Here is a 21,828-nt window from a genome sequence, read left to right on the forward strand (position 1 = left end):
TCCTTTCTTTGAACTGTCACCATCATGGTTTACACAGAATAAAAGCCTAATATGATCTCAGGCTTTTGGGCATAAAAGAATGAAAACACCGCATTTCATGGCCGGTGGTGCAGGCTCAGGGTCTCAACATGGCGGGCCCTGTGGGTAGAGCTGGTTTCAGGTGTACAGTGACGTCATGATTCAACAACCCCCGTGTTGTACAGTGTTCACAAGTGCAGTAACCATGTCACCATGTGGTGCTGTGAACAGTACACATCATTGACTACACTCTGCACTTCCTCCTCCTGCAGCTGGAAGCCTGTACCTCCCACTCCCTTCTCCACGGATTGGAATTACGATGTCAAATGCAAACTACATGGTTCACATTTTTAGGAAGTGCCAGAGGCCCCACCATTTCACATTCCCTCTACCAGTTTCTCCACCTCCTCCTCCACTCCTGAGGGACTGCCTGCACATGAGACGGACTACAGAACAGCACGTCCCAGAGGTGGAAGTCCAAGTCAAACATAGAAGGACAGCCTCACTGAGCAACCAAGAATGTCAGCTGTACTGAAGACAATCTCAGCAGCAGCAAGTCCCTGTGGTGGATTTCCAGGAGGAACTGAGACAGGCATTCTTGGCTGGTGTTCCAATTCCCCAGGCTCCTGCTGGGTTAGCAGGTCCTGTCCGAGGCGCTGGGGGACCATTCCAGCTGGTAATGACTCCACAGGGAAGAGGAACTGTAGCAGCTGCTGCAGTTGCTGCTACTGCCAACATTTCTGGGGCCCCAACTCAATACCTACCAGGACAGGGGACCCTACCCACTCCTGTGGGGTGAAAAATACCACCTCCAGGCATTATGGCTCCTCCACCTGATATGAGACCACTCATGGGCATACCAATTGGGTTTTCCCCTGCTCAAGGGATGCCTATAGGCATGCCCCCTCCAGGAATGAGACCACTCCACCAGAAATTAGAGGTCCACCTCCCCAGGAATGAGTTCACCAAGACCTTAGGATACTGTTTATCCTTCTTAAGTTATTTTTTTCCCCGCTATGTGTCTTGTGAAACTGTGTAGATTGTTTGTGAGCTTTTGTTCACTCCTTGCTGCATTAATATTAGCTAATAAATGCACAAAGCAATTAAACTGCAAAAAAAAAAGAATGAAAACACCTTAATGCTGTTATTAAGGGTTTGTTTTTGTTTTTAATTTGTGCATTTTGAAAAAATATTGGACACCATTTTTTTTGCCTATGTACTGAACTGATAAAAAACCACAGGCATGGGACCTCTTTCCAGCACAATTAGTTTTTATAATTGAACACTCTTAGGAAAAGCAAGTGGATGGATCTCATACTCCAGTGATATCAGCCTAATACATGCATTCTCAACAGACAAAATATGATCCTCAAGTGCAGACTGGTTCTTGGGGGAATAAAATGAGTCTTGTTCTTTTTGTGTATAAAGCACAGCACAGAGACACAAACTTATATAAACAGATACATAGTATATCTGACATATTAAAATGTCATGGAGTGAGGGAGGGGTGCAATCAGGTAAAAAATGTCTAAAAGACTCCTTAGTGACTCCTATAATGAAAAAATATGAATATAATGAAAAACTAATGAAAAGAAGGTTGAGGACACTATCCTGTTCCAAGCCACTGCCATTGTCTCTACTTGTGCCCCCTCACCCTGGAATATTTTCAACATGGAAGCTGTAATTAACATCTTTTTTTCCTGAAGTTTATTTATTTATTTATCTGAGAAAGACAGCAAGTAAAAGAGGGCACGAGCAGGGGGTGGGGCAGAGGGGAAGGCAGATTCTCTGCTGAGTGAGGAGCACTACTCAGCAGGGCTCCATCCCAGGATCCTGAGATCATGATCTAAGCCCACGTGCCCCCTAATGAACATTTAAAGTGTAGCTCAGACCATGCCTCCCTTCTGTGCAGGCCTCTTGCCCTCTCTGTTCCTTCACCCCCAAGCCCACACACCTGACCCCACACCTGCCCTCTCTTCTTGGGCTCCCCTACCCTATATCCCCCACCCCCCACTCTCAGCCCTCCCAGACCTCCCAGGTCTCCCAGCACCTCTTGGGGTGGTCTTCCCCAGGCCCTCCTTCAAATGTCAACACCATGCTCCTATCTCCAAATCAACTTCTTCTCCCCACACTCCTGTACAGAGCTTTAATTCAAGATCTGAACCTTTTCAGAAAAATGTGAATTGTCTCCTCCTCATATTCCTTATTAGTGTCCTTCAGAGCAATGATCATATTTCAAATAACTGCAGGTATAGGGACGCCTGGGTGACTCAGAGGTTCAGCATCTGCCTTTGGCTCAGGGAGTGATCCCAGGGGCTTGGATCGAGTCCCACATTGGGCTCCTTGCAAGGAGCCTGCTTCTCCCTCTGCCTGTGTCTCTGCCTCTCTCTCTGTGTGTCTCTCATGAATAAATAAATAAAATCTTTAAAAAAAAAAACCACCTAATTGCAGGTATAATTTCTGTTTCATTCCCAATTTTTTGAGAAAATATTAAAACCCATATTAATTTGGAAAGGAAATAAAAAATATCACCTGAAATTACAACTCGCTGTTTTCTAGAAACAAGGAAAACCAAATTTTCTTCATCCATCTGGGAAGCAAGAGAATCTTCTTCAGAGGAGAAGTATCCAAAGATCTAAAATGCCAAACAACACACATAAACATGTACAATATCTCCAGGTAGGCTGTTGGTTGAATTTAAAATTTAAAATTTAATTTGGATGAATGGTCAATACCTAGCTTTCTAAATGCCAGGGGATTGCCCGTGGCAAGAGAAGGCAGTTAATTATGTTTAACACATCAGATGCTGATAGTGCATAATTTCTGCACAGCTGCTGATCCTTCTTTCTGATGGATGAATCGGTGTTACCAGCCTAGTGTCTTTGCTTACACTGATAGGTCTTTTAGGAGCTAACATTTGTTTGGAAATCGAATCAGCCTTCATCAGACAGGCTCCCCACTGACAATCTTGACATTGAATTTGGTCACTCTCAAATGACCATTCCTACCCATTTTCCATAAATCTTCCTGGGCAAGTTTTTTTCATCCCTACTAAGGGGAGTTTGGGCATTTAAGAGATAGTGCAGTTTCTCTATTTAACAATTCCAAATCCTACTCTGAAGGCATTGCATGAAAATAAATTATTATGAAGGAATCCCAAGAAGGAAAAGTATTCTATGTGAATAAATAGTCAAATTCTGTAATTCCAAGGAATTTGAAGAATAAGGTAGCTGTTCTTCAATTGTCTTACAAATATGCAGAAACAAAATTCTCATAAATTAATGACACAATTATTTCTCATACTGTTGAGACTAAGTGGTGCTTGTCAGTGAATGAATGAATGAACTGTAGAGAGTGTCTGAAACATCAATGTGTGTATAAACCACTGGGGACCCTTTTAAAGTGCAGATTCTGATTTAATTGGTCTGGGATGGGGCCTGAATGTCTGCATTTCTAACAAGTTCCACAGGGACTACACTTTCAGTATAAAAAAACCTGGAGACTAAGTCTATTGAAAGTAATAAAAACCAGCTATAAATATTTGTTTATTTTGATGCTAGTTTAGCATCTTAGGTTAACATTTCCTTTCATCAGCTGCTTCACAAATGGTGCTACTTCCTCCTTTACCTTCCCCACGTCCAGATCTCCTAACACACAGTGAAAACCTTTATCATTTCCTATAATTAGATTTCATTGTGAGAAGTTCAAGATCATCTAGACATTCTCTCTTGTATTTTCCCTTCTTCCCATCAGCAAAATCACTCTCCAATAAGAGCTCAAATAACTTTTTATCTTTTCAGAAATCACCTCTCATTTTCCGTGCATACAAAACCTGTGGATTTAGCATCTGGTGCCCTGGGAAGGATTGAGAAAAGAGAAGAGTGCTTTCAGTAGACCCATGTTGGAATGGACAGGAATCTTGTGTCACTGTTGTTTCCTCATCCTCACTGATTGGTGTAATATCCAGTTAACAGTCATGTATTGGTCTGCAACTTATTTATTTATTTATTTTTAAAGTAGGCTCTGTGGAGCCCAACATGAGGCTCAAATTCATGACTCTGAGATCAAGACCTGAGTTGAGATCAAGAGTTGGACGCTAAACCAACTAAGCCACCTGGCACCCCTAGTCTGCACCTTAGCACTGTGTCATTTGAACCCATGATATGGCCTCTGGCAAAGAGCATACGCTGTGGAATCAGACAGCTCAGTGTTTTGAGTTCAGTCTCTACAACTACCTGGCATTCAGAACTTGGATAAACAGTTTCACCTCCTTACGTCTCAGTTTCTTCATTAGTAGAAGAAAAGGACAAACTTCTTTTTTTAAACTAAATGAGGTGATGTGTGTAAAGCATTTTGCACTGTGTTTCGGACATAATAATTGTTTAAGACAAATATTAGCTAACACTACCATTAGAAAGCCTAGATTAAGGCCACACAGAAATAATAAATTATATCAAGACCACAACTACTCATGAGAAAATTGACCTCTCTGGAGGATAGTACTTTAAAACTGTCAGTCCACTTAGGGTTGGAACTAGTTCTCCTCATAAAAAACACTAGTCATGTGGGCACTGCAATAAGTGGATGGTGTGGGAAAGGGTCACCAGGAAGAGCTTACATGACTGCCCCAGCCAACTAGAACTGGGAGGGAAACGCAGTGCCTTGCCCTCCTAATCCATCAGGTCCTTGTGGCCTGCGCTTCCTTTCTTACCCAGTTTAGAATCGTGATGTGTCACTCACTCACATATCCATACAACGGTCCTTCCTTTCCCACCACTTTGCCCTGGCTTGGCAAGAACCCCCACTGCAGGGTAACACGACCGCCTGTGTGCCTTGCACCCATGCTGCTGTGGCTGATAAGCCTCAGAGGAAATTGCCCATTGGAGGAGCTTCTCAATCACTCAGGTGCTCCATCCTTCTAGGGCTTCGGTAGCCCCAGCCATCACCCACGCTTCCTTGGGTGATCTCAATCATCGTGCACAGCAATAGTATTGAATCTCTGCATTCCTATACTACACGTGTGCCCACCTCCTTGTCCCTCTCACAACTTACCTCACTTCCCACTTCAGATGAGAGTGCAAGCCACAGATGAGAGCCTCCTTGGCATGTTTTGCCACTCTATTTACAAAACCAACCTGGATTTGGACACACCCTTTCTTCCTTCTATCCCTTTCAGAGGAAGATGTGTTTCTCCTTTCCTAATCTCTCCATCTGCTCTCTGTCCCATCCCCTTCATGCTATCCTCAGAGCTTGTCACCTTTCCCCTCAATATCTCATCTATCTCTGCTTTCTTCTTACTTGCTTCCGGGATGTTCATATCTTGCACATCCTGGCTGGCTCAGTCAGTGGAGCATGTGATTCTTGATCTTGGGGTTGTGAGTTCAAGCCCCATGTTGGGCACAAAACCTACTTAAAATATTTTTTTGCGCATCTTAAAGACAAAAATACAACAAGCCTCCCAAAGGCAATTATGGAAAATAATCCTTAGTCCTTTTCTTGCTTTTCTGTCTCCAGCTTCATGTTCCAAGTGTTGTAACTTGTCCCACTGCCGTGGAATTTGAATTCTCTTATAGCTACATTTTGGGTTGTGGTGGTTGTAACCGCAGACACACTCTTCTTGAACTTGACACTTTGCCCTCTATGTTAGTTCTCTACTGCTACCAAAACAGGGAACCGAAAACATAGTGACTTAAAACACTACCCATTTCTTAGTTCACAGTTCCATAGAAAGCCAACATGGGTCTTGATGAGCTAAAATCCAGATGTCAGCAGAGACATGTTTTTTATTGAGACTTGGGGAAGAATCTGTTCTAAGGTCATTCAGGTCGTTGGCCCGAGATCCCCTTTTCCCTGCTGGCTATGCACTGGGGTTACACTTAGCACCCAGAGGCGTCTCTTTGGGCCCTCTGTGTCGCACCAGCAATGGCCCTTCAAATATTACACTGGGCCCATGCAGATAATCCAGGATAATCCCCCCATTCTAATTCAGTTTATTAGTAACATTAATTGCATCAGCAAATCCCTTTGTAGCAGTACCTAAATTAGTGTGTGATTGAATAACTAGGACATGGGAATCTAGAGTTCTGCTCTCATTTTCAAAATGCAGTTCAATATGATTTACATCACTTGTGCAAAATACAACACAAAACATGCCAAATGCTAGCAACCTATTTAACTCCAGACAATAGTGTGAGATAATAAATTTTAGATAATAATGTGAAATGATGATGTTAATGATGATTATTTCTGTCTTAATAAATTTCATTGTTTTTCAGGGGTGGGAGAACTACACACCATATGTGTTGTCACAAAATTTGAAATAATGTTCTATATGTCTAGGACACCTATATTTTAAAAGCAGTTTACAGACAGCTATTTGACTCAACTTGCAATTTTGGAATGTTCTTACAGTGAGTGTGACGGCATGTCTGTTAAATGTCTGATCACAGATATGAGAGGATGTTCTTTGAGAAGCCATATTGGTGCTTCAGACTAGCGCTTAGGTCCAAAGCCAGGTTTCATCATACCTACTAGTCACATGACCTCAGGCACATTCCTTAATTTCTCTGCTCCTGAGTTTTCCCATCTGTAAGAAATAATTACCCCAACCTTATGCCTTAGTGTCAGAATCAAATGAGGAAATCATGATTAGATTACTTAGTAATCTAATTAGGAAGATTAGAATGTACCTAGATGGCATGAAGTACCAAGTTGGAACTCAACTGATGTCAATATTTGAGTAAGTACAATTCCTGATTTAACAAGAGACAGTACAGAAAACAGTGCTCAGGTGTGTCTTCTTTGCTAGTTCAAAGCTGTCCACCAGGCACCTCTGTTCCCTGCCCAGACAGCAGGGCATTGTTCATGCAGTCTGTCCTACATGTGATATATAGTCACATCTATAGGTACCTGCCATCCTGTAGGACATCTGTTCTTATGGAAATGACAAATTTTTACTATTCTTACTTACAATAACACAATATTCCAATGTTTACCATACATAATTTCCAAAGGATGCTAAAAACTACACTTTCTTGAGGAGAGATTTAAGAGCCTTTAACTAGATAAACTCCTTCAGAAAAGACAGCTAAAGCTTTACATGTTAAGAGGAAATGTTTCAATTAAGCAATATTTTTAAAGAGCACAAAACATCTTTCCTAAGATGAACTATAGCTTCAAGGATCTCAAATTTCTCTTTCAATTATTTAAATTTCAGGGAAGTAATTGTGCATGTGACATGCCTGGAGTACTTTGTAACTAGTATCAATAGTGCATTAGATATTAATTTTCTTTTAACTATGTTATTTAAAGGACTTGCTCCATGCTTTAAGTGATTCATTTATTTAACTACACTTTTTCCCCCTAATTACAGAAGGAACATGTAGAACATTTGAAGAAAAGAAAAAGCAGAAAGAAGAAAATAAAAACCTGTATTCAACCTATTTTTTAACCTACCCTGGAACATTTTAAAAATATTTTTGAAGTTAGCAGAAACAGTTTTAGATTTATAATAATTCACTTTAAATTCACTATGGGGAGAACACAGTTAAAGGCATCCCATGGGGTGTTGCATGCCTCTTTTTAAAATTAGTTTGAGTATGCTCCAAGAAAAAAAATGTGTTTGTGAATTGCCCACTGGAAACATAGAGTAACATTGTACTGTAGGAAAGTGGATTGTATCTACATCAGGATTCCCACTGACTAGTTTTATAAATTTAATATCATTACATTCCCTTGGATCTCTTTACATCCAATTTATCTCCTTATAGATTAAAAAGGCAGGTCTAAGTGATGTTTTAGTTAAGTTATAAGGTTTCATTATTCTATAAACGTCCATTTTTCCAAGTCCATTTGTATCTGAAACCTAGAAAAGAAAGTGCACCTTTTGTGGCACTGCTACAACAAAGAGATTTATATTCAGAATCTGTTTTGGGCCGCCTGGGTGGCTCAGCCGGTTGAGTGTCTGCCTTTGGCATGATCCTGGCATCCTGGGAGTGGAGCTCCCTGCTCATTGAGGAGTCTGCTTCTCCCTCTCCCTCTGCTGCTCCCCCTGCCCCACTTGTGCTCTCTCTCAAATAAATAAAAGCCTTAAAAAAAAAAAAGGAATCAATTTTGTACATTTGTGTCTGGCTTTAAAAGAATAAACATAGTTCTTATTACCTGACAAGATTAACACTGACTGATTGAAAAAATGGTAATCCGTACTGAAGCAAAGTTAGTCTCCCAGCACTGAATCTCCATTTTACAGATGATGGATCTGAAGCCCAAAAAGTTTAGGTCATACAGCTTGGAATAGAAATGCCTCTTAGGAGCATTGGCACAGATAGTTTGTGAGGGAAGTGATGGAACAGAGAAGGAGAAGCTTCCTGCAATATTTTCTCAAACCTCATTGTTCTTCACGTACATACAGTGTGCAGAGGCTGCTCACCAGTGTTTCTGTTAAATTTGTGTGTAGATTATGAGGAGTCCAAGTAATGTGATAGAATAATGTCATATGGAAACACTGCAGAGAGGAGTAAGTCTCAGCTCTAGGACCAAAACCAATTCTCTCTACGGCTTTCGCTAAGTCCATGAACCTTTCTGCATTTCATGTCCTTCATCTTTATTACTGTAAAACATTGTCCGCCACAATCTACATGGGGGGGGGGGTTGTTACAGAGATTAAATGAGAACATCGAAAAGACACGTCTGAAAAAAAATAAATGTAAGATAATTATGGTGTTCTAACTGGAAAGAGAAGGAGAAGGAGAAAGGGGGGGTAGAGATGGGAAAGATACAGGGCTCTATTTCCTCACTCACACAATGAAACAATCTGGATCTACTTCACTCATTGCTTCATCCATTTATTTCAAAGACAAAGAAGTGTTCTGTTTATCAGCAAGAAAACATTTGTAATATAATTCTCTCTCTTCAAAACAGGGAACCCTATAAAATACACAGAGGCCAAATTCTCAGTTAACATCGCGAAACTCCAGGTAAGCGGATTTACCAGAGTGCTGCGTCTCATTTGTTGGTGCCATGGGACATTTTTAGGGCATTTGTTTTCTGAATCCAAGGGTGAAATCAACAGACTTCTGCATTTCATGAAAATCAAAAATTATTTGATGTTGACATGAATCATTTGTTATACATGCATTTTCATATTTTTAGTGATCCAAAAATATTATGTTAGAAATTCAAGCACATGAACAGTTGAGCGTGTGAGAAATATTCATTAAAAAACTGAGAACAGTGAGGATATGTGATTCTCAAAATTGTGACTACTCCAAGTTTAGTGACACAGAATTCAAGTTATCAGTAGATGAGATGGAACAGTATTCAAAGGATTTACACGGTGTGATTGAGCCCAGATCCTTGAAAAACATGTTCATTTTGTATACTTACAAAATTTAGAAAAAAGATAGCCATTTCTGTATCCCTACAAAATTACTGATTTTTCTCTTTCATTTGATTTCTTAAACTCTTCTCATCTTTGGGGGATTATGGGATTTTGTTGATATATACATTATATATATAATAGAATACAGATATGTATATATTTTATTCCATTTTCTCGAATCAGAAATATAGAGAGATAGATTTGTATTCTATTTTATTAAATCAGTGAATTAAAAAAGACAAAAAAGCACCTTTGCCCTTGCAGACTCACTTTTAGGTCCATGCCCTGGGACCTATGCTTGTAGAGCTGCAAGCATTCTTTTTGTTAATGAGACTCTTCTATAATCTGTCCTATCCAATATGATAGTCACTAGCCTCATTGGATATTGAACCTTTGAAATGTAGTTCAGTTTAAGTCAAGGAGTTGAACGGCTAATTTAATTTCAGTGTAACTAGCACTTGTGGCTAGTGTCTATAGTTGGTCAGCTCAGCTTTACAGGGTCCCACTCTAGGTCTTTCCATGGTCCCACTATAGTTCAGGAGGCTAAGGGATCATTGTCCACCAGGAGTTCATGCCCATGCTTTTAAGCCACGTTCTAGATTCCTGGGGTCCCAGAATCCCCTGCCTAAAGGACTCCAGGCTCCCCTCCAGTTCCATGAAGCCTCTCATCCAGATACATGCTCATGGGGGTGAGCCACACACCACAAACCAGGTGCACCTCTAGGATTGAGGGGTGTCCAAGGCAGGGTGTTGATGGTGAAAGAGTTTAGACACATGGGCTGGGGTGTCTGCTGTCTGCACGCATGGTCCCCCATGATGTGGGATGGGACCATTAGTACAAAAAGAAGAAGGTGTTCCAGGGCTGGTTCTTCCTTTGTCTCTATGCTTCAGTATGAACTACAAGGTGTGAGATTTAAATTCTAACTTGGATTTCCAGGGCCTTAATAAGGCATATTGGTCAAAATTGGAGGAGAGAACATATTTGATTTAACAGTTAGCTGAATTTATATATAAAATATAAAAATATTTATATATTTGATATTTGGGACTCTATTTATAATTTTGCCCAAATAAACAGGGGGATTTTGCACATTTGACTTGTCCATAGAACTCTTTGACTGTAAAGAATTTGACAACACTTTCTTCAGAATTAACACTTTTGATCATGGTGGCTAATTGTATCATTTCCTTTGATCTTCTGATATTTAACCACTCTGTGTTAAATTCTTTTCTCTTATGTTTGTGCTCTTGGAGAACAATGCTAAATGTCCTCTTATACTGTCTGGAATTGTTCCCAAAGAACAAAGTTGAACCCTTTCTATGGAATGTGGTCTGTCCATCTTTCAGTTGTTTGTCAGCAAAAATCTATCTTTGCTAATCAGAAGGAATTCCTTTTATGTCTATTTTGACATTTTCTGTGAGATCTTGTGTTGTACCTTCACTAAGAATAAATTCGACATTTCTCAGTCATTCTTTGTTTTATTAATCCAGCTGTCTGGTTTTACCTGCACCATTGAAGGAGGGGGCATATCCAGATTCTGGTCCAACCTTTGCTCAGGTGGTCTACTTTTTTGGTAAGCTCCACCAGTTCCTTTGAAGTTCTGTGTAGTGTATTCTGACAAGATGACTAACATTCACTGTAATTTTTGCAACACAAACATTAACTCAGGATAGTCCCAGAAAAACAGGTTACCACTCTATAGAATTTAGGTAACCACACTGCAAATCTCAGAAATCTCTAGCTGAAAACCCAAGGCATATTGGAAAGTTGACCATTGAATATAAGGCTAAAATATTTATAGGGCAAGCTCTGTTAAAACACTTCCATGGGCACAGCGGGCTCTAAAAAGAAAGGAAAAGAAAAGAAGGAAAGGAGAGAGGGAGAGAAAGAAAGAAAAGGACATATACCTGAGAATCATGATTCATTGTCTTTCATACATGAATCCTGTTCTCTGGTAATCCCTTTACACTTCTGCTTAGATTGTATGCATATTTATATATGGTGCTTTCGTATTTTCACTTTTGACATCATAATCAAGTAAATATCTAAGAGAAAATCATACTTTTACTTTTCATTTCTTGCAAAAAAGAACAAGCTTTAAAAATATGCTCCACAGTAGAATCTTCATGCTAATCTACAGGTATCTAGGGCTTGTTAGTACTTACCAGAAGTTTGTGAGAATGTTTTTCAATTTCTACAAGCAACCTAAAATATTTATAAGAATTATTAATTTTAGGGGCACCTGGGTGGCCCAGTCAGTTAAGCTCTGATTCTTGATTTCAGCTCAAGTCATGATCCTCAGGGTTGTGAGATCGAGCCCTTCCTCAGGCTCTGTGCTGGGCATGGAACCTGCTTAAAATTCTCTTTCTCCCTCTGCCCCTCCCACCTTTTTCTCTCTCAAAAAAAAGAATTATTAGATTGACATGGGATGTATTAAAATTCAATTGCTGGTGTGTTGGGGCATTAACTCCAAAGATCTGTTTTATTGGAATTCTATTAAATTTATAAATATTAACAATTACTAGGGACACAGTTGAGATTTTTGCAAATTGAATCCCTTAATTACTTTCCAGGTCTTCTCTTACTCCTTCAGTAAAGTGTCATAGTCTTATACATTCCTTAATAATTTTATCCATGGCATTTTCTGCTATTTGTTCCCATGAATGAAAACTTTGTTGTTGTTGTTCCCTGATAGTTTTATGTGCATACGTCCAGGAGAGAGTTCTTGCTTATGTTTGTGAATGGTATTGAATCTGACAGATTTATCTTCTTTGAATCCTCTTGAACTCAGTTCTGATAGTTTGCCATGTGATTCTCTTGTATATTCTTGGTAGAAAACTACATCATTTACAAATAATGAAATGTGCATTTTTAGTTACTATTTTTTACATTTTTATTAGACTTTATTGCATATCACTTCCTTTTTGTTTTTGTCTTTGCATTACTTACAATTTCCAGTAAAGTGTTGAGGAGTAGTGAAGATAATAGGCATCCTTTTCTTGTTCTTAACTTTAATCAGAGTGTTTCTAGTATTTTATCATTAAACATGACCTTGGTTAAATAGGTTTCTAAAAGTCTCTATAGTGAGTAAAGTATACAGTGAGCTAAGTACTAGGAAGGAAACCAATAGGGCATTGTGATAGGATTATCTGTCAGTGGACTCAGAGAAGCTTCTGTAACTACATGGGTAAAATAATTAAGCTGAGACCCGATAAGCAAAAAGGATTCAGCCATGTGTAAAGCTAGACAAGAGCATTTTAGGCGGAGGCCAACAAACACAGACTCTAAGGCTGGACAGATTTTGTCTTATAACTCCCCTTCCTTCGCACACAGTGAGTCACACCTTTGCAGAACCCTCGTCCCTTGAGTATGCCTAGAACCTGTAACTTGCTTCTAACCAAATGAATAAGGCAAATGTGCTGCATTATTTCTCCCATGATTATGTTACATTATAGAAGACTGTCTTCAGGGACTGTGGAGAAAGAGATTCTCCAGCCAGTGTTGAAAAAGCAAAGCTGTGAACTGTCTATGTATTGGGTCATATGGCAAAGAACTGCAGAGAGCCTGGGAGATATGAGGACATCTTCTAGTCTCCAGCTTCTAGACAATAAGAAGCTGAGTCCCTTGGTCATACAACAAGGAAATGCATTCTCTCAATGACAACTGAGCCTGGAAGGAGATTCTTCATAAGTCAGGTCTCCAAATGAGAATATCTTGACTGCAGCATTATGAGACCTTGAACAGAGGACCCAGTTAAACTGTGCTCAGAATCCTGATCCATAGAAATAGTGAGATAATAAATGTATTTCTTCAAGTTGCTAAGTTTAGAGAGAAAGAAATCTTGCCATTTGCAACTGTATGGGTGGATTTTGAGGGCATTAGGCTAAGTGAAATAAATCAGACACAGAAAGGCATACTATCACTTATATGTGGAATCAAGAGAAGCTGAACCCAGAAAAACAGAGACTAGAATGGTGGTTATCAGGGGAAAAGGGACATGTGCTTCAAAGGGTCCAAACTTCCAATTATAAGATGAATGTGTTCAGGGATCTGATGTACAGCATGGCAATTATAGTTAAGAATGCTGCATGATATACTTCAAAGTTACTAACAGAGTAAATCTTTAATATTCTCCCCACAAAAATAAAAGGGTAATTATGTGACATGATGGAGGCATCAGCTAATCCTATGGAGATAGCCATTTTGACATATATGAATATACAAGTTAATACATTGTACATCTTAAACTTACACAATGTTGTATGTCAATAAAGTTGAGGAAAAAGTTGCTAAATTTATGGTAATTTTTTACAGTAGCTACAGAAAATGAACACAATCCTTTACCAAGTTCAGGGAATTATCCGTCATTCCTATTCTAAGATTTTTTTTTTTCTTTTTGAAAAGAAGAATGGCTACAGGAATTTGATTTCTATCAAATATCTTTTTTATTTCCATGTTTGTTTAAAATCAAGAGTCAGCAAACTTTTCCTGAAAAGGGCCAGGTAGTAAATATTGTCAGCTTGCAGGCCATTCAGTCTCTGTCACAATATTCAGTTCGGTACTTGTAGCAGAGACACAGCCACAGACAGTATACAGACAGGTGAATGTTCTGTGTCTCAATAAACCTTGTTCACAAAACAAGTGGCTGTAGAGTTTGGTCCATGAGCTTTAGTTTGCTAACTTCTAATTAAGATTATCATATTATTTTTTCTCCTCTAACATGTTGAACGAAATACATTACTAGACTTCCTAATATTAAATTGCCCTTACCTTTCTGGGGTTAAGTTCTACTCAAAAGTGATTTTTTTAATGCACTGCTGGATTTGATTTGTTAAAATGTTACTTAGGATTTCAGCATCTATAGTCATAAATAATATTGGCCTATAGTTCCCTGACATTTTATCTTTGTTCAGTTCATGTAGTTTCAGCTTCATGAAATGAGTTGGATAACTTTTCAGTTTTTAAGTTGTATGAAAATGTATATAATGAGGGAATTATGTATTCTTTAAAGGCTTAATAGGCTTTTTGTTTGCAATCTTTTTCCCAAAATTAGTTGAGTATTTTTTTATTTGGTCAGTTCTTAGCGATTTGGGCTGTCTTTTATTATTGATTTCTAATTTGATTATATTGGAATTTATTGAAATGTCCTTTTTAGCTTTATACATGCACTGTTTTGTGATGGCCCTATATATAATTGAGAAAGATAGGTCTTTCTTATATCTTGGGTTCAAGTTCTATTTATCACATCTACTTATATATAAATAGAACTATACATATCTTTGTAAAAGTGAGAGTCAAATCCTTTTCCTTTTGTCTAATATAGCTAGTGATTTTTTTTTTTTTTTTTTTTTTTTTGAGAAGTGGAGAGGCAGAGAGAATCTTAATCAGGAGCCCGATGCACGGTTTGGTCTGACAACCCTGAGGATCATGACCTGAGCCAAAATCAAGAGTCAGACATTTAACTGTCTGAGCCACCTAGATGCCCCTATATCTATGATTTTTGAGAAAGAGCCTGATAATTTTTATTATTACTTCAATTGCTTTGTATGCATGTATGCAATTTTTATAAACATTTTCTTAAAATGTAAGTTACTTCAAATCCTTTTAGAATAGGAAGAATCTGGTTTATAAACAAACCTAGATAGTCTTCTGTGAGTTCAACAAAGATCAGAGGCATTCCTTTCTCCTTTTCCATAGCCCATAGATCACTTAACCAAACTGCATATCTATATGTTCATCCAAGAAGACCAGAAGTTGGTGGAAGGGAGACAAAGCTACACGGACAAGGAAGTGACTCAGAAAATGTAAGAAGTGGTCAATGATAGTCTTTTTCTTCTTTTATTGATATTTCTACATATTGAAACTATTGGAAAAGAATATGTCATTGATAATGCAATGAAGACAATTAACAACTTGGTTGTTGTTAATGGCATGTTTAGTTCTTCCATTTAGCATCTCAGTCTAAAAGTATTTAAGAATTACCCACTAATAATATAGCTAAACCTCTGTCTGTCTTACTCTCAGGAGCGGTGGCCATGTCTTTATGGCATTTATATGTATAATAGACTCACTGTGGGAATCCCACTTTGATTAAATTATTTATTCTGACCAAGGAGAAATAATACCTGGATTTCTTGTGATAAACATGAAAAGTGACTACCTCACACCAGTCTATAGATGCATCGGGGTTGTTGCAGAGCTTCCTATAAAAGCTTTTTGCATCTTGATTCTTCACTTCTGGACCAAAGAGCTCCTGCACAGCTGCATAAAACTTGTCATAATCGATTGCATCTGCATCATAACAAAGTACAAGAACATTGTTACCAAATTCCAAGGACTGTATTGTTTGCTCAGCTCCTTTTCCTCTCTTCTAATCTATTTCATCATTTCAACCTATTAAAACTAGATTGTGCTGCATTTTAAGATTCTTTACCTTACAAACATAACTCGGCCCTTGACTAAAATATTACTTAGAAGAAAAGATTTTGCTTTGGTCCATAGCTTATGTTTCAACTATTTTAGGAGTTTTTTTCAGGAGTACAAAGATAAGAAAGTGGATTGCTTCTTTCCTATTGTGAAAAGTTTTACCAATCAGGAGTGTCTGCTAGAACTCATCTTAGGGTGGAGGGGGGACGGGAGTAAAGAGCAATTCTTGATCAGTTCTTTGACACCATGTGAACACACACACACACACACACACACACACACACACACACACCATGCTTGAATATCAATTTTGCCAAATTTGGTGATTCACTTGGGAGCTACTATTGAGTCTAAAGACAAGAAGGAGTTAGACACAAAAATGCATTGCAAACTTGTTATGTGTAAGAACTGAGCTACACACTGGGCTTAAAACTAAATAAACAAGTTCTCTTCTTGGGAGTTGATGTTCTAATAGGAGAAACATAAAATCAACAAGTAAACAGAATATTTACTGATTGTGACAGGCAAGACTACTTACTACAGCTAGACATTAGATGAGTGGTTATCTGTATAAGGTGAGAAGAGATGACGGGACTCTTGGGATGCTAGGAATAGTCTTTTGATCTGCCTGGTAGCTATAGGTATGTTTACGATGTCCACATTTATTGTGCTATACACTTAAGATTAGTGTGTTCTACAGGCTCTACTGTATGTGTGTCCATTACTAGCAAAGTAAACATTATTAGGTATACAGTGAGCTAAGTACTAGGAAGGAAACTAATAGGGTGTTGTGATAGGATTATCTGTCAGTGGACCTCAGGGAGGCCTCTCTAAGTACATGGGTAAAAAAATTAAGCTGAGACCCGATAAGCAAAAAGGATTCAGCCATGTGTAAAGCTAGACAAGAGCATTTTAGGCAGAGGCCAACAAACACAAAGACTCTAAGACTGGACAGAGTTTGGCATGTTCTGAGAAGGTCAGTAAGTACTGAGTATAGTGAGGACAGGGAAAGCATTTTGGGGTGAGATTTATCAAGAAGGAAGGTCAAGCTGTAGTCAGCAGTTTGTATTTTACTCTAAGCATGATGGTAAGCATCTTGGTAAGGTACTGCCTTAAACTTTCTTCAAGGCAAACTGGCTACTGTGAGGAGGTAACAGTGACAGCGATAAAGCCAGAAAGGCTAGTGCATTAGTTTGGGTTTTATATAGTGGAGGCTTGGCAGCCAGAGCAATGCAGCAGTCGATTGCATATCTTGGACTGTCATGGAAAGTCTCATTTATGCTGATTGTCTCAACTTAGTTATTAATAACAACCCCTATCGCTCTTGAAAATTTCCTCAATTGGATGATATATATAGTCACTGAGAAGTAGCCCTGGAGATGGCGAGATATAGTTGGAAGTAGAATGGCAAAGACTTGTAATGGATTGGATACTGTTGAGGACAGGAGTGGTGAGTGAAGGACAGGCAGGAATCCAGAGTGGTGGTTCTCATCTAAGGAGGGTTTTGCCCTCTGTCTCCCACAGGGACATTGGCAATATCATCTACAGACAATTTTGTTTGTTAGAATTGCGGATGGGAGTGCTACAGCATCTAGTAGAGGCCAGGCTGCAAACCATCCAATGATGGGCAGTATACCTCCTGCCCCACCCCACATTCACATACACAGAACAAAGAATCATCCAGCCCCAAATGTCAGTAGAAACAAAGTTGAGAAATCCTGTTCTGGAATGACACTCAGGTCTCTGGTTTTAAAACTCAGCAGATTTTGGTGCTACTACCCAAACAGGGGCAACTGAGGAAGGACCATTATTGTTGGGGAAAATAAAGCATTCCATGTTGGTCTTATTAAACTAAAAATTCCAAATAGATTATCTGCTTTAAATTCACACCATTGTGGGTATAATGGATCTTTATGTAAATGTGTCTCATTGTAAATGTGGCTAGATGAGGATGATGAAACTTTTCTTTCCTGGGGTGATTTTAATTCAATCAGGTCATTGACAAGAAGATTAAAGAACAATACTGCACAGATGGATTCTTGGATCAATTCCTTGACATAATTTTTGAGCTAGACACTGTTACATTAAAAACATACTCTCAAGAAATAGTAAAAGAGACCATAAGGGAAAGGAAGGAAACTGAATAGGAAAATTCATGAGAGTCTCCTAACTCTGGGAAATGAACAAAGGGTTGCAGAAGGGGAGGTGGTGGTGAGGGGATGGGGTAACTGGTGATGGGCATTAAAGAAGGAAGGTATGTGATGCGATGAACACTGGGTGTTATATGTTGGCAAATTAAAAATATATAAAAATATATTAAAAATCATTCTCTCTAGTTCTTAGCTTCTTGCCGATAGTGAGTAGGTCCTATTTTCCAGTATTTATGAAGGAATATGAATGTATGTCAGTATTTACAGTCTGATAAAGTTAAGATCAAATTTCTCTCTCCCAATCTTTCAAATCAGTCCCTTTGTCATAGAAGGGAATTTAGCATTAATTAGTTTTTAAGGAAGCTATACTTATACATATATATATACACACACACACTTATATAATACATAGTACTTTGTATGTCTACTATACATTATGCTACTATACATCATGCTGTAGTATATTATAGTACAATATTCTATAAAATAAACATCACATATATATCTATAAAATATATATGAAAATATATATTTACCATAACATATGAACTATAGAGAAAGGAAGTTTTTCAATGTTACTTTGCGATGACAAGGTCTAAGCGAAAGCAAGATTAGCTTGTTGGTTTAGCACACTTTTTTTTTTTTCTTAAGTAGGCTCCATGCCCAGCTTGAATTCATGACCCCGAGATTAAGACCTGAGCTGAGATCAAGTGCCCGATGCTTAACTGACTGAGCTACTCAGGCGCACCTGCTTAGTACATACTTAAGGAGCACTTCTGGAATGAGCTAGCCCTAGGGTTACAAAACCTTCAAAGCATTTATAGTTCAAGTGCTGTGGGCAGGAAGAGACACATATACATCGATTTCAGCAGGTCAAGGGAAATCTTCCAGATGGCAAGAAAGAGCATTCACAGTGTTAAGGATGGCTTCACCTGGGGAAAGTTTTTACAAGATGACATTTGATTTGGGTCTTAAAAGATAAGCAAAGTTTACAGAGACAAAAAAGAGGAGGAAAGGCACTCTACATTGGGAGAACGACACATGCAATATTAGAGTCATTACCAGTATGAGGTGCTTGGGAATGCTGAAAAGTTCATATTAGAACAGAAAGTTCACGGAGGGAAGTTCCAACAGCTGAGGCTGGAAAGGTAGATTGAGGCATGGCTGGGAAGAGTCCCAATTGCCAAGTTCACATATGTGAACTTTACAGCTGAGTTAATAAGCCAGGAATGTGACAGTTAAAAATAACTTTTTAAGGAATAAATCTTGGCAAGAAGATGATTATATCAAAAGGCGGTTGTAATAACCCAAGAATAAGAGTCCAAGAAATACAGATTATAGCAAGATATTCAGCTTAGGAGACTAGGCGGATGGCGTCTGTGCGACTGAGAGAGAACACGGGTAAAGCTCAAAAAATAAAAGAGACAAAGAATGAGAAAAGGGAAAAATAAGAAGAGAGGGGTGTGATGAAAGACACAGAGGAGACAGTTTCTGGAAGCAGAGGAGTGAGCTCCTAATGCAGTGAAAGAGCCAAGAAAGCCCGAAAATAAAAACAATTGATTGAATCTGGCAGCCATATTAGGTGCTGGGATACCTCAGTAGGAACATTTTCAGCAAAGTGATGAGAGAAGTCAGATTGAGTAGATTGAAAATTAAGTGGTGATGCTGTGGGGAGATTTAGTGGAGAAGCATGAAAAGGCATATGGTGGTAGGTTATAGGGAAGAGAAAGTCAAGGTCAGGTCATTTGGGTATATTTTAGTTTGAGAGGACAAAGCGAATGGAAAGCAGACTTTGAAGTTGTTGCACCAAAGTGATAACCTTAGACAGGAGGACGGATGGATAAAATGACAGGTGCTGCTTTGTGGAAACTCAGAAGTAGAGGAAGGGGATTTTGAGGGAATTCTTGTCTTTTGGTCTTGCTTTTTCTTATGATGCTGGAAGCCTGGCTGAGAGAAGCTGAGATCCAGAGGGTGGTAAAAGTTTGGAAAATAAATTATAGAGACAGGTAAACAGGGTGACTGAGGAAAAAGAAAAGTTCTGTCTGGTGATTTAGAAAGCCCAGCCAAGTTCACACTCATCTAAAAAGCACATCTCGAAGCTCTGAGTCTTAGCTCGAACACATAGAGGTAAAAAAACAAAAAACAAAAAACAAAAAACAAAAAAAAAAAACACATAGAGGTTGAGTGACTCTGGCAGATATTTTACCTGTACCTGCCATCTTTTAACAAATAAGATGGGAGTAATAGCAATGATAGTAATGTTTGTCCATTAGAATTGTCAACAGAATCAATTAAATTATATATATATTTTTTTAATTTTTTTTTTAAATTTATTTATGATAGTCACAGAGAGAGATAGAGAGGCAGAGATACAGGCAGAGGGAGAAGCAGGCTCCATGCACCGGGAGCCTGACGTAGGATTCGATCCCGGGTCTCCAGGATCGTGCCCTGGGCCAAAGGCAGGCGCCAAACCGCTGCGCCACCCAGGGATCCCTGTAAATTCTTTTTTTAAAGATGATTTATAAATTCTTAAACACTAGTCAAATAATACCAGCTTGTGTTTGAACATCCAAAGTCAACCATTTTACTCATTTGTGGCTCTACAGTCTGGCACATTAACAGGCTGGCCCTGCCGACCTCTTTGCAGCTATATGGGCTCTGCTCTTTTTCTTAGAACAGCAGGCTTTGTTTCATTAGTCTTTTATTCTGCTGGTAAGCCTTATTTGTCACTGCTGTCCTCAATGCCCTGAAGCTGTCCCCTTGAGCCCTGACCCTGGTGGTGTACTCCATTCTGTGTTGGTATTTCTGCTGTTAATATCTCTGGCAGACCACTGCCTACCTCATTCCCCTTACCATGGCATGTTCAAAATCATTCCAGCCTAGAGACATGAGGAGAGGCCCAGACAGTGAAGCAAAATGTCAGAAAAAAACTTTGCCCTATTTATGAAAGTCTTTATGGTCTCACAATACTGTTAAGAGATGGCAAGGTGGCTTCCATGGCTTGCTAATGGTTATTGTGTACTTTTGAGAGTCCCAGGTCAACCAGGAAGCCATCAGATGTAGATCCCATGGAAGAGTCCTAAGATGTCACTTAATCTAACCTTTTAGTTTTACATTTGTGAGACAATTAAGGTTGGGAGAAGTGAACAAAGCTTCCCCAGAACCACTTAGCTATTTAGAGACAGAGTCAGAACTCTGGTCCCCCATTTGATGTCTTTGCTATTAAGCTATGTTGCTTCTCTTTGACGGATTGAAACATTTCACGGTTCTAATCAACAGACCCAACTGGTCTGCCCTTCATTACTGATCTTACCTTCTTTTTGGATAAACAGGCCTGCTCTTTCATCTCTTTTCTGGGCTGCTACACGTTCAACCAATATTTCAAACTCTGTCAAAGCTGTCCTGAAATTGGTAATCTGAAGTGCAATGCTTAAGCGCTTTTCCTCCTTGATATCCATGGGGACATAGGGAATCTGCTATTTCTGTATAGAAAGAAATAGCACTAATTTGCCAACTTGAAAAATCTTCCAGCTGTCACAGTACTTCCCTGCTGTCTCAATGTTTGTCCCAGCTCTCATTCCTTTGTTCTTAAAATCTCATACTGTGGGGAGGAGTCAGAGTTGTCAGTAGGAGAGTTGCCATTAGCAGAGAGAAACCTTGGTTTAGTCCAATGCATTTCATATAGGCAAGCATTTCAGTAAAAATCCTGACCTCATAATGTTACCAGTGTCTTTCATATGGTCCTCATTGCATCATAATATCTCTGTAACCTCCCCTTCCTTCAGAAGGTGTGCATTGAGTTTTCTTTCCCCACAAACTGTGTAAGTGATGTGTGTGTGTGTATACACCCTGAG

General features: G+C 39.0%; 1 protein-coding gene across 1 annotated transcript in view; it reads right to left on the reverse strand.

Moving 5' to 3' along the window:
- The window catches only part of WDR64 (WD repeat domain 64), a 138,398-nt gene extending 116,966 nt beyond the window's left edge, over nucleotides 1–21,432 (reverse strand). The window contains exons 1-3 of the mRNA XM_041766668.1: nucleotides 21,288–21,432; nucleotides 15,559–15,689; nucleotides 2,551–2,653 (exon numbers count right to left, since the gene is read on the reverse strand). Coding sequence (XP_041622602.1) covers nucleotides 2,551–2,653; nucleotides 15,559–15,689; nucleotides 21,288–21,432 — 379 coding nt within the window. The remainder of the gene's footprint in view (nucleotides 1–2,550; nucleotides 2,654–15,558; nucleotides 15,690–21,287) is intronic.
- Between the last annotated feature and the right edge of the window lie 396 nt (nucleotides 21,433–21,828).

This window comes from Vulpes lagopus, chromosome 1 (genome assembly GCF_018345385.1).
Source record: "Vulpes lagopus strain Blue_001 chromosome 1, ASM1834538v1, whole genome shotgun sequence".
In the NCBI taxonomy this organism is placed as follows: Eukaryota; Metazoa; Chordata; class Mammalia; order Carnivora; family Canidae; genus Vulpes; species Vulpes lagopus.